The sequence below is a fragment of the Thamnophis sirtalis genome, unplaced genomic scaffold, assembly GCF_051295495.1.
Source record: "Thamnophis sirtalis isolate CommonGarterSnake01/CBP01778 unplaced genomic scaffold, rThaSir2_p1.2 scaffold_4, whole genome shotgun sequence".
Classification (NCBI taxonomy): Eukaryota; Metazoa; Chordata; class Lepidosauria; order Squamata; family Natricidae; genus Thamnophis; species Thamnophis sirtalis.
In genome coordinates, this window is record NW_028261384.1 from 123,068,052 (window position 1) to 123,081,236 (window position 13,185).

The window sequence follows — 13,185 nt, forward strand, 5'->3', positions numbered from 1 at the left end:
GCGGTAAAACAAATAAATAATAAAAACAAAACTGCAAGAGGAGAAAAGACAGGTCCTTATGAGAAAACATTACGAGACAGATTAATTTTCCTACAGAAAGAATGGAAAGTGGACGTAATCGAAGAAGTTGTAAGAACTGCTTGGAACAATGGGGGGGGGGGGAAACCATCATTTCTTTTTTCTTATTTATTTTGCTCTTTTCTCTTCTACTCTGCTTTTTCATGCTTTTCTGTGAACTTGGAATTTCACTCCCCCCCCCCACCTTCCCTATTCTCAAACTGCCCTCAGAATTGACTTTGTTTTCTGTACTTCTCAAAACCTACATCTGTTCTGAATTCTTCCTTGCTGGGAAGATCCACAAACTGCTACCAAATGACAAATTTGTTAGCAATGCTTTTGGAGGAGTCCACAGAGATAGAATAAAGTTGAAAACTTTAGAATAACAGAGTTGGAAGGGACCTTGGAGGTCTTTCCTGTCTAAGCAGGGGGTTGGACTAGAAGACCTCCAAGGTCCCTTCCAACTCTGTTATTCTATTCTATACTATTCTATTCTAAAGTCTTTCAAGGGAGGATTTATAGTCACAGGCCTTATCTGGCTTGGAGAGCTGCCAGGCCGATATCTGCAAAACTTGGCAAGGAGTCACAAACCCATTAAGCGAACTAACTGTCTCCTGCAAACTCCACTCCCCTTTCGCTCCTCTTTTATTTCCTCTGGGAGGGGCCATTCATCATCCACTTGTGGCCTTTCTCCCAAATGAACCCAAGTTCTTTAGCTGTTCCCTTCGTCCGGCAACTCTGCACATGCGCACACTGGGAACAGGTTCCAGCTGTTCGTCTGCCTCTCTGATGTCTGACTCTGAAGGCAGCTGATAACTGGCATATGGCTCTGGCTCCCTCTCTGCCTCCGAGCCTCATCAGAGCCTTCGTCAGACTCCAGGACTGGCCCATGTTCCTCCCCAACCTCCTCACTGTCCTGAATCTGCTGCCAGTTTCCACAAAGTGGCACAGATTTAGGGAAGGTTAGTGGAGATGATCACAGATGGAAACCTTGTAGAACTTTGAGGATAAATTTACTGTGAGAAGATTGAATGGCGATGTGAATTTTTAAAAAAGGAAGCAACTTTAAGCCAATTGGACTTGATCTGGATATTCTTGGTAGCGGTACAAAGATGAGTGGCTACTGCTTCTTCCAGCAGTTTTTCTCTTCTTGTTTTGGCCTGAGGCCCTAAGATTTCCTAGTGGCCTTCCGTCCAACCTGGCTTAGCTGCCAAGATCAATCAAGATTGGTTATGTGCTGCCAACCTCCTGTGATCTGGGGCAGAACTGAAAAAGCTTCTTGGATGAGAAGCAAAACGTCTTCAAGGAAAAACAAAGTCCAGTTGTCTTCTTGGAACAAAAGCACCTTTGGGACAGTTGACAAGGCTTGACTTTTTTTTAACCTTGGAGAGATTCTGGTTGAACAGGAAATCCCCAGCAAAGAGAAACAGAGATGGTTAAACTGATTCTTTTATCCAAATAAGAGAGTCTATTTAATATATATATTTAATATATATATATTTATAATATATATATATATATATATATATATATATATATATATATATATATATATATATATATATATATATATATATATATATATATATATATATATATATATATATATATATATATATATATATATTTATAATAAGAGCCTTATTATAAGATGGCTCCCAGTGGAATTCATTCTAAATCTTGATATGATTTCTATAAATAAGGAATGAAGAATAATGTCTGAGTATTCAATCCCTTATATATCAAAGCAATACAAACCTAAGGGATAAAGGGATAAAAACCAGATTTGAAAAAAGAAAAGGCCCAGGAAAGAAAAAGAGTGAAAGTGTAAGAAAGAGGAATAGAAGGAAAACCAAAAAAGAATGTCTTTCAACTTTCTTTGGTACAAATATAAGTAAAAATATATCAAACTCTCTTACTCCAAGATTAACATTTGTCTACATTATTTCCATAATCCCGCATCTAATCATCAAAACCCAGATCAACTTTTAATTTCAGTTTCTCACAAAAAATCCAGTAATGGGTCATATTGCTTTAATCACTATTTGTTAAGGAAACCATAACTGATTTATTTGATTGCACCAAACTCTAAATAAAACAGGAATGGAAAATCCTAAACTGTAGTGAAGACTCATGCATCTCAACTTTGGCAATTTTAAAGTGGATGGACTTCGATTCCAGAAGTCCCCAGGCAGCATGAAGTTCGCCCATCTTAAACTTGCCAAGACTGAAAAACGCTGATCTACAGATAGGGATTTTTCCAATCCTCTTTACTGGTTATTATTTATGAGCAAGCATAATGCAAAATCCTGATTTCCACCCCATTCCAGACCAATGATAATGCAAAATCCTGACTTCCACTCCCTTTCATTCCTTGACTAACCTGCCTTCCAGCTCTCTTCTCCTGCGTGCAGGGCAACAAAAATAGGCCACGTGACTTCCAGTTTAAAAAAGTTCAGTCAGACTTTCCAACTTCTCGGGGCGGGGGGGGGAGATCTTGCAAAGTTGGAAGGTCTGACTGAACTTTAAAAAAAAACTGGTGGTGACATGGTCTCCCTTTGGGCTTCACGGGTGTGGCAGCCTCCCAGCTGATCGGCGCTGCAGATTCATTCACACTTTCACAGCCTCCCTGATCAGCATGGTTCCCAGTCAGGCCCCTGCAGCTTCTCCACTCTGAATGGCAAGTCCAGGGGAGGCAGGGGACAGGACGGGAGAGTCAGCGGTGGAATTTGCCGGTTCGCCGAACTAAGCAGAATCTTAACATCCAGTTCACCCAAACCGGTGCGAACCGGCTGTAGCCCACCACTGTTCAGAGTCCTCAAAAATGGGAATCGAAATCACGTTTAGCTTACTAACAGAGAAATCCTGACTCCTGCAAGTCAAATCTAATTCTCCTGATCATAAAATCTCAGTTGATTTCAAGAAAGACTGTACTTTGTCCTCATGCAAGGCAAGGTGGTGAGTAGCCAGCATCCGGATGCCCAAGCGGGAGGTGAGGGTCTTGTCCAGAAAGGAACGGATCATCTTCTCATCCTGGAAGGAAACAGCTCCTGAGATTCAAAGCAACTGCAAAACCTTTCTTCCCACCCAGCGTTCTTCAAATATCCTTCCCCTTGATCGCTATTTGCTTTTAAACGGGTGCAAGGTGGCACTGAAACATTTTCCCTGCAAGTGAGATCCAAAAATCATCTGCCTTCGCCATACTTATCCATTTCCCCAAAATTCACTCCACAGTTCAGATGATTATAGTGACAGGAGTGAAATTGGGAAGGTTTCATAACATGCAGCAAGCATGGATAGCCTCTCCTCACGAACTAACTCTCCAACTCAACCTTTCTCAACCTCGGCAGCTTGATGATGGATGAACTTCAACTCCTAGAATTGAACTGGGAGTTGAAGTCCACCCATTGTCAAGCTGCCAAGGTTTGAAAAAGATTGCTGTAATTCTTCTAATCTCTTATCAGGCTTCATCAGAACTCCCTCTGAAAGGGATTTCAACTCTCATGGAAATCTCTTGTGAACTTTTACTGGGAAGAAAATCCAATTTATTGGATAGGCTTCCAAGAATCCCATCAATCCAACTTGTTTCCCTCTTGAAGTAAATAAAGACAGAAGCAACCTGGAATTAAGGAGAAACTTCCTAACAGTGAGGACAATTAATCAGTGGAATAGCTTGCCTTCAGAAATCGTCCTTCATCACTAGAGATTTTTAAAAAGAAACTGGACAGTCACTTGTCTCAAATTGTATAGGGCTGTGATGGAGAATCTATGGCATGCATGCCACAGGTGGCATGCCGAGCCATTTCTGAGGGCAGGTGAGGCATTGCCCTGTCAGTTCCAGCACGTGCTGATTTTCGGCCTTGATTTTCGGCCATTTTTCGTCCTCCGGAGGTTTCCCTGAAACCTCCAGAGGGTGAAAAACCACCCAATGCGCAAACCAAAAGTTTGGGAACGGATGGGGGTGGGCATGTGATCATGCGCGATAGTGTGTGCGTGTGTGCTTTTGGCACCCAAGGCAAAAAAGGTTCTCCATCCCTGATATAGAGTCTCCTGCTTGAGCAGAGGGCTGGAGTAGAAGATCTCCAAGGTTCTAGCTCTCGTTCTATTCTAATTCTGTTCGAGTTCTATTCTATTCTTTACACCTCTGTTTTCGTGAGGGAGGCCAAGATTTTTAGAATTTCTTCCAAACATCCTTCCCATCATGAGAACGGAGAATGGTCTCCTCACTGATAACGGAGAATCTACCTGTTGACCTCACAATCTCCTGAAACCATGACAACGATCACGGTGATCTTATCTCCATCCTTCTCAAAATATGTTAACAGGCCTTCAACCCACGGAGTTCTTTGGTTGCTGCACAACGGCCTCACCCACTTGGACAAATAGCCTCACCGGTTACCTGGATGTGTTTGCGACATTCCCGCAAGCCTTCCGCCAGCAATGTGACGACGTCCTTGTGATCATCTAGGAGCTGTCGGACCAGTTTACAGTACTGGGTCTCTGATTCTTGGTCTTTGATCTTTTAACACAGAAGAAAAGATGAAGGAAAAGCATTAAATAAGGGAACTGGGGCTCCTGAATGACTTAGTCTAGTGACAATTCATTTTAACCAAAGTCATTTATTTTATTTATTCGATTTATTTGCTCCTCATATCACTGTCAAGCGACTTTGGGCATCTGTTTTTTTTTTTTTAAAAAAATCTATTTTGAAATATATATTGTTGCTTCTCATGGCTCTAAAGCAGGAATCCCCCAAAGTGGACAATATTGACCCCAAGGATCCAATATTACTGTTAATGTTAATATCAATAGTTGTTATGAACTACTATTATTAAGTACTATTAATTAAAGTAGGCAGCCAGAATTTTATTTTGGTCATGAACCGATACAAATACAATCAATAAAATGAACAACACAAAACTATGCCCCACCAACAAAAACTATTAGCAACCATTTTGTGGGCAAAACTTACACATCATGTAGTAAAATTTGGCTATTTTTTAGAGAAATACATTTGTCTTGATTATTCCACGGACAGTGCAGATAAAAATGATCAAAGGGTCCCGGAAATTTAAACAAAACAGGTATAATCAACTCGTGGCGAATGTCTCTTCAGAACTGGCAATACAGAAGAATTGTGGATTGTTCATTACAGTAATAATTATTAATATCACATAATAAATGTTGGAGGGATGTGTGTCAATGAACAATCTGAAACTTCATGAAGGGGTTGGTGAGCTGAAGAATTTATACAAGCCTCACAATGGCCAAAATAAACATTTCTCTTTCCAACGATACTTACTGGGGGAAATTCACTCAGTTTCTGGAAGGCTCGAATGTAAAGCTCGTGCTGAAAATAGAAAAGAAGGCAAGGAATAAGTAAAGCGGAGGAACCATCAACAAAATCAGGCAATATGCACTCACCAAATTCCCAGTCTCTGGTTAGATTTTGAGAAAGAAAGAACTGAAATAGGATAAACGCAAGGGGAGAGACAGCCAAGTATTGAGGGCTTTTCCCAGGGGTGGGCTTCAAAATTTTTGGCAACCGGTTCTCTGCCCAATTGCTGGGTGAGTGTGGCCATGGTGGGCGTGGCCTACTTGGCTTCCTGCACCACGGCAGAGGGGGGGGGGGCATTTTTTGCCCTCTCCAGGCTCCAGAGGCTTTCCTTGAGCCTCTGGCAGGAGAAAACTGCTTCCCCCCGGCCTGCGGAGGCCTCCAGAGTGACGGAACCTCTGGTAGGCCCATTTCCCCCCCTTCACTGAACCTCCGCACTTACCAGGGGTGGCATTTGGGGGTTCGCCGAACTGGGCAGAATCCTAGTTAGAGGATTGCCCGAACCCGTGCAAAACCCCAAACACTCACTTTCCTCAAAAGCTCAATATAGCTCACAAAATGATGGTCTTTTACTGGCCTACACTGCAGGGCCGCTGTAAAACAGTAGTCACTGCTGTTATAATGCTGATCTGAGGGAAAATGAGGCCACGAGGCCATGGCAATTAGCAAGCGACTTAAAAATTTGACAGTGGCCAGGTGAAGAGTTTTCTTTTTTAGCCACTGTTAAAGGGAAGCAGAATCTAGCATATTAAAGGAAAATGGTACTGAGATCAAGACTTTGGCCATCTAATTCTCTTGGGGGAAACAATAGAATATTTGATCAGTATTCCTATCATTTTTACTATTACCACACTAAGATTATATATTGTTATTTCCCCAAAACCTCACCTTATTTCCCCTTATGCTGTGAGCCATTGGTTTCTTAAATTCTCTGTGCATCCTTGACTTACAACCACCAATGGAACCAGATTTTCCATTGTTAAGCAAGTTGTTAAGTGAGTCGCACCCATTTTAGCTTTTTCCCATGGTTGATAAGCAAATCAATGCAGTTGTTAAGCGAATCATGTGGTCATTATTGATTTTGCTTGTCAGAAGCTGTCTGAAAAGGTTGTAGGTGTGATCATATGACGCCAAGACATTGCAACCAGTGGTGGGATCTTATTGGTTTAACAACTGGTTCAGGGATCGGGTGGTTTGATCATTTGAAAAAGCACCTTTTGGGACAACTATGACCTGGATGTCTGTAGAGATTCTCAGTCATCCAGATCATGGTTGTCCCAATGGTGCTCTTTCAAGAGGCAACTGGACTTTCTTGTTTTTTTTTCTTTTGAAGATGTTTTGCTTCTCATCCAAGAAGCTTCTTCAGCTCTGACAGGATATAGTGGGGAATGGAAGGATTTATATTCCTTGCAGATAGCTGGTCATTTGCATCCTTTTTACAATACAATACAACAGCAGAATTGGACGGGACCTTGGAGATCTTCTATTCCAACCCCCTGCCTAGGCAGGAAACCCTTTATTATTTCAGACAAATGGCTATCCAACATCTTCTTAAAGACTTCTAATGTTGGGGCATTCACAACTTCTGGAGGCAATTTCTGTTCCACTGATTAATTGTTCTAACTGTCAGGAAATTTCTCCTCAGTTCTAAGTTGCTTCTCTCCTTGATTAGTTTCCACCCACTGCTTCTTGTTCTACCCTCATGTGCTTTGGAGAATAGTTTGACTCCCTCTTCTTTGTGGCAGCCCCTAAGATATTGGAACACTGCTACCATGTTTCCCCTAGTCCTTCTTTTATTTAAATTAGACATACCCAATTCCTGCAACCGTTCTTCATATGTTTTAGTCTCCAGTCCCCTAATCATCTTTGTTGCTTTTTTTCTGCACTCTTTCTAGAGTCTTCACATCTTTTTCACATCGTGGTGACCAAAACTGGACTCAGTATTCCAAGTGTGGCCTTACCAAGGCCTTATAAAGTGGTATTAACCTTCCACGTGATTTTGATCCTATCCCTCTGTTTAGGCAGCCTAGAACTGTGTTGGCTTTTTTGGCAGCTGCTGCACACTCTTGGCTCATATTCAAAAGGTTGTCCACTAGGACTCCAAGATCCCTCTCACAATTACTACTATTGAGCAAGGTACCACCTATACTGTACCTGTGCATTTGGTTTTTCTTGCCTAAATGTAGAAATTTTTAGACAGTCCTGGAAGCATTTGGAGATTTTCTGGGTCACCTGAGTAGCGCTCCTGATTTCCGTAGTCTGCAATTTTCCCCCTCTGGAAATCCATTTCTACTCCACACCCCAAATAGTATTCATCCCAAATAGTATTGCTAAAGGTCTGTAGAGATTCTCAGTCATCCAGGTCATGGTTATCCCAAAGGTGCTTTTTCAAGAGGCAACTGGACAGACTACAGAAAATAGGAGACTCTGAGGACACAGATAAACCTTCCAAGTGCTTCAACAGTCCTCTAAAAGGATGCAAATGACCAGCTGTCTGCAAAGAGTGTAAATATTTCCATTCCTCACTATACTGTCAGAGACGAAGAAGTTTCTTGGATGAAAAGCAAAGCGTCTTCAAAAGGGGGGAAAAAACAAAAAAGTCCAGTTGACTCCTGAAAAAGCACCTTTATGAAGCTGGATGACTGAGAATCTCCATAGACAACCATTCATTTAGTGACTGTTCAGAGATACGACTGGTGTTTCCACTTTGCACAGTGGCAGCATCCTCAATCACACGACCAAAATTAGGGTGCTCGGCAACCAGTATGCATTTACGATGGTTACAGCATCCTGGGCTCATGGGATCGCCATCTGCCACTTTCCCAGCCTGCTTCCAACAAGCAAAACCAGGGGGAGAAGTTGGATTTATTCAATGACCATGCGATTCACTTAACAATGGCACTAAAGGCCATGGGTAGAAGTCACTTAACAACTGCCTTGTTTAGCAATGGAAATTCTGGTCCCGATTTTTCTGGTCGTAAATCGAGGACTACCTGTACTGCTACTTTGAGAAGCAGCTGCTCGAAAAAGCAGGTATTGAGGCCCTTGTTATATAATGTGAAGAAGCAAACACGACACGGCTTTACGGGTGGGTGATCAGAACGTCCATAGCCTTAATGGCCTCGTTCGCCTCCCTGCTTTAGATCCAACGCCAGTTATGGGTCATCTCTTTCCGATGCTTCCCCGCAGAGACCTTGGGGCGCCTACCACATGGAGGATGGTGGGGTTGCAGCCAATGATGAAGGGAAGGCTTCGAAACCCTTTGATGCGGTGAGCAATACGGACCGGCAGCTCGTGGTGCAGGTAACGGGAGCTTTTCTGTAGCCAAAACACAAAAGGGGAGATTGTAAATCGGCGGGCTCCAACCTTTCTGGCTGGTTGGAACAGAGGTGGTGGTGGTGGCAGACGGAGAAGGAATGGTTTCACACGCATGTGCCGCTTTCATAAATGCAGCTACCACATGCATTCGCCCACCATTTCCACAGCCCGGCCGTGGGCTGTAGACCAGGGGTTGGGGACAAATGTACATCATTGGATTCTGCTGCCTGATTACGTCCAATAGGAAGGAAAGGAAAGAAAAACATCTTAGTTGCTAAGGTGTTATAGCCGAATCAGAGGAGGAGGCATTGGAATCAGGGCCAGCATCAGGGCAACCTGGCAGCTCCAAGGGGGAAGAGGGAATGGAGCTGGCAGAGAGTGAGAGAGGCGGAGCCTGGGCTGTCCGTCAGACAGAGAGCCAACAGCCCCCAGGTCTGGAGGTAGCTGATGAAGAAGAGGAAGAGCATCTGGGTCCAGTGCCTGATGCATGGCTGCGCAGAAGGCAGAGGAGAGGAGAGCCGTGGAAATCTGTGGGCCGATCCTGGGGAAGGAAGAGCCACCGCTGCTAGGGAAGCCCTATCCTAGCTCTGGGGATAAAAGGCAGAGGGCGGAGATGAATAGATGTGACAGACAACTATTCATCTTCCGGAAGGACGGACTTGTTAAGAGATAAACCTTTTGCAGGTCTGCCGGCACTCCTAATAAAGGAATCTTTTGAGTTCACGTCAGAGGATTTGTCGTGTTTGGGGAGCTGGGCCAGAACACAAGGTTGAGAGAAACACTGCATTAGAGGGTATCAAACAAATACATAACTGAAACAAATGAGATTCAAAAGCTTCAATGCACTTATACTAATAGTGGATGTTTGGAAAGTTTCCATCTCGCTTCTCAAGAGTTTCTGCTCTAGTTCCTCGGTTTTGGCATTGAAACTCATTATGCCCTCCACTTGAAGGACTTGACGGGAATGTTCTCCATGGAAAGATACAAGCTTGGCTGCATCGCCTATTATTCCCAGCCAACCTGGCCAAAGGTGTAACGCAACTCAACTGGAACACCAGAGAGTATCATAAAGATTGATCTAAAGTCCAACAGCCTTGTTGAAACTGGACAGAGCTAGGCCAAATTTATAGCCTGGATGGAGGTTTGCCTGGAAATTCAATCTGCCAAGCCACATCAAATAACAGGAGCTTGCTTAAAGTGAACACATATGGAATCAGTCAGATGAATAAGCATGGTTTATGCTTTGTGACCGCTATGCCACAATGGAGGCAGTATTGTGTGCATGTGTCACACATAACACCATTCACATGATACTCTGAGCCACATAAGAATAAGACTCTAGTTTGCCAGCATTTATAAGTAGGAGATTCATTATAGCTTCAACAGCTATCCAAATTTATTTACAATTTATAATATTACAGCTTACCAAACTAGAGGATCTTGAAGCAGTTTACACGGGGTAAAAGTTTAAGGATTGGATTTTACTCCGCTAGTTGTTACCGACTATAGGGGGCGGTACTCATCTTTGATTCTAGGTGATTGAGCCTAGAAGACATTTCCATGGTCATGTGGCCAGCATGATGTCACGGGCCGCTGTTACCTTCCCAACAAAGTGGTACCTATTTATCTACTCACATTTTCATGCTTTTGAATTGCCAGGTTGGCAGAAGCTGGGGTGAAGACAGGAGCTCACCCGGTTACGTGGCGCTTGGGTCCCGAACCTGGGCTGACAGCTTTCCAGCTGACAAGCCAGGCATTTTAACCATTGAGCCACTGTGCTGCCCAGTTTACATAGGAGAAACTTATAGCGTAATAAAACACTGTAAAACAATCAATAAATCATATCCATCACCAAGTGAGGGAGAGAGGAAAGGAAAACAATAGAACAGTTATTGAGGCAGTTTGGTGTAATGGTTAAGCTATACAAGAGACTGTGAGTTCTAATCCTGCCTTTGGCATAAAAGCGTGCTGGATGACTTTGGGCCAGCTCCTCTGTTTCAATTCAACCTGCTTAACAGAGTTGTTGTTGTTGTGGAGAAAATAGAAGGAGAAAGGAGCGTTAGACATGTTTTCCACCTATAAAGTGATGAAGCAGGTAAAAAGAAGTAAAAGTTAAAAAGTAAAATAAAGTAAAGTAAAGAAGAAAGGAAGATAGGAAGGAAGAGAGGAAATTTGCTATTAGAAATTTAGAAACCAAAGGAACAAATTTTTAAAAGCTATGATTAATATTCATTAGAGGAAGGTTAGGGTTGCAACACAGGAATGCCAGCAATGTTAGTGTGCTGTGTTGATTGTTTGTGTACCTACTAGACTTGTTATCAGCCTGACGAAGAGTTCTTTCAGTGGAGTACAGAACAACACCTCTCACCTGAAACATCTTGAAGAACATTTTTAGATTTTTTTTAAAAAAAGACAACTATCAGCATGTGTGCAGGGGGTTGGACTAGAAGACCTCCAAGGTCTCTTCCAACTCTGTTATTCTATTCCATTCCATTCCATTCTATTCTAATAAATATGTTGCTGTATTTATATGATACAAGGTGCATGTTAACATACACAGATTAGTATGGGGCTGACAGGCAAATGCCCATCAGGCTTATGCGTTAAGACAGCCCTGGGTTGGACTAGAAGACCTCCAAGATCCTTTTCCAGCCCCATGAGTCTATGATTTTATGATTCTATAAGTTATTCTCAAAATTTGAACATTTGTATGTGATTTTTATTTTCAATTCAGACAGAACTGGAGAGTTTAGGTTTAGTGGTTAAGGCACCGGACTAGAAATTGGTAAACAGTGAATGCTAGTCCCATTTTAGATATGAAGCCTGCTGGGGATTTTAGGCCAGTCCCTCTCTCCAGCCCAATCCACCTCACAGAGTTGTTGTTGTGGGGAAAATAAGAGGAGCAAGGAATATTAGGTATTTTTGCCTATTGTTGATAAATGTAATAAAGATAGGATAAAATAAATAAATAGAAAGCCACAAAGCTCTTCTGTCATTCAGGCCAGAAGGACCACAGCATTGTCCAGAAACAGCTTAGATCTCTCAAGGAACAGAAGGCTAAGATTACAAGCACAGACTTAATTCCACTTTTCCCCTAAGGGCCTTCGGCCAAGCCCAGCACTTGGCTCGCTGGTTACTGTAGCTACATGTCTTAATTTCAAACACCCTCTGCCTTAAACCAAGGACTGGTTCTCATATGCCTTGATGGTGCCTACGTTCTAAAGATTTGGGGGTGGGGGCAGTGAAGTTTTGAGGACCTATCCTTTTATCTTAATGCTGCAGAAGACACAAAACAGAAGGCAGGGAAGAGAGAGGTTCTCAAAATAACAGAGTAAAGTTCATATTTAAGAAGAAAGAAGGGGCATTCAGTTGTACGTGCAATATTATCCTTTTACAGTATAAGGTTTAAGCCAGAAGTGTTTAACCCTGGCAACTATAAGACCTGTTGTGGACTTCAACTCCCAGGATTCTTCATGCTGACTAGGGAATTCTGGGAGTTGAGATCCACAGGTCTTAAAGTTGCCATGTTTGGACACTCTGGTTTAAACCATCTCAGGACACACACACACACACACACACACACTTGGGGGAGGGGCAGGGGTGGGCTGCTGGGGGTTCACAGGGGTTCGGGAGAATCTCTAGCTAAGATTCTGTGCAGTTCGGAGAACCCCCAAATCCCACTCCTGGCTGGCCCCGCCCCAACCACCCCTCCCAGGAGTCACCACGCGGCCTGTTTTGGATAGAGGGCACGCACGGAAGCTCGGGGAGGGTAAGAAACAGGCCTACCGGAAGTTCGGGGAAGCTGGAAATGGGCCCGTTTCTGGCCTCCAGAGCCTGGGGCGGTCATTTTTTTCCCTCCCAGAGGTTCGAGGGACAGCAAAAACAGCACACACACCCTCTGCCTAGCAACAGGGCAGAGAACCCCTTGCTAAAAATTTGAAGCCCACCCCTGGGGAGGGGGGCTATACGTGTGAAATCCAAACCTAAGAAATAGAATGGCAAATTAAACTTGCCATAAGGGAGGGAATTTTGAATCAGGAGCTCCTTCTTTATTAACAGATTTTCCATGCGCTAGATTGTGTCACCTGCAAAAAAAACCCCACGTTTCTATTCTAGACACATAACAGAATCATATGATGCAGCTTTTCTAGGTCACACCTATTAGGTATATATACTCTTGGATCCAGCTTCCCGAAAGAAACTTCCTGCTCTTCAAGATTTAGCCCACAAAACAAGATTTCTCAATGTGTATAACAGCTCCTGAGGCAGCAATAAACCCCATAATTCCAAGCAGGGAAGGGAAAGGAAGAAAAACAGATTTCGATACTTGGGAAGTAACAACGCGGAGGTAATCTCACACCTACCAAAAGGTGACTGCCATCCTGAGAACGTCCAGAATACAACATGGTGGTAGGTGTCAACCTCACGGAGGGCTGCAAAGAGAACAGAAAGCATGTTCACAAAACCTTCAGAGG

The 13,185-nt window shown here is 43.2% G+C and overlaps 1 protein-coding gene across 3 annotated transcripts in view; it reads right to left on the minus strand.

The window, feature by feature from the left end:
• Positions 1-13,185, minus strand: part of BCKDK (branched chain keto acid dehydrogenase kinase) — a 41,002-nt gene that overhangs the window by 12,741 nt on the left and 15,076 nt on the right. For all 3 annotated transcript variants that reach the window (XM_087714087.1, XM_087714089.1, XM_087714088.1), the window contains 5 exons: positions 13,075-13,143; positions 8,600-8,710; positions 5,360-5,407; positions 4,457-4,576; positions 2,992-3,090 (listed from right to left, as the gene is read on the minus strand). In XM_087714087.1, coding sequence (XP_087570213.1) covers positions 2,992-3,090; positions 4,457-4,576; positions 5,360-5,407; positions 8,600-8,710; positions 13,075-13,143 — 447 coding nt within the window. The remainder of the gene's footprint in view (positions 1-2,991; positions 3,091-4,456; positions 4,577-5,359; positions 5,408-8,599; positions 8,711-13,074; positions 13,144-13,185) is intronic.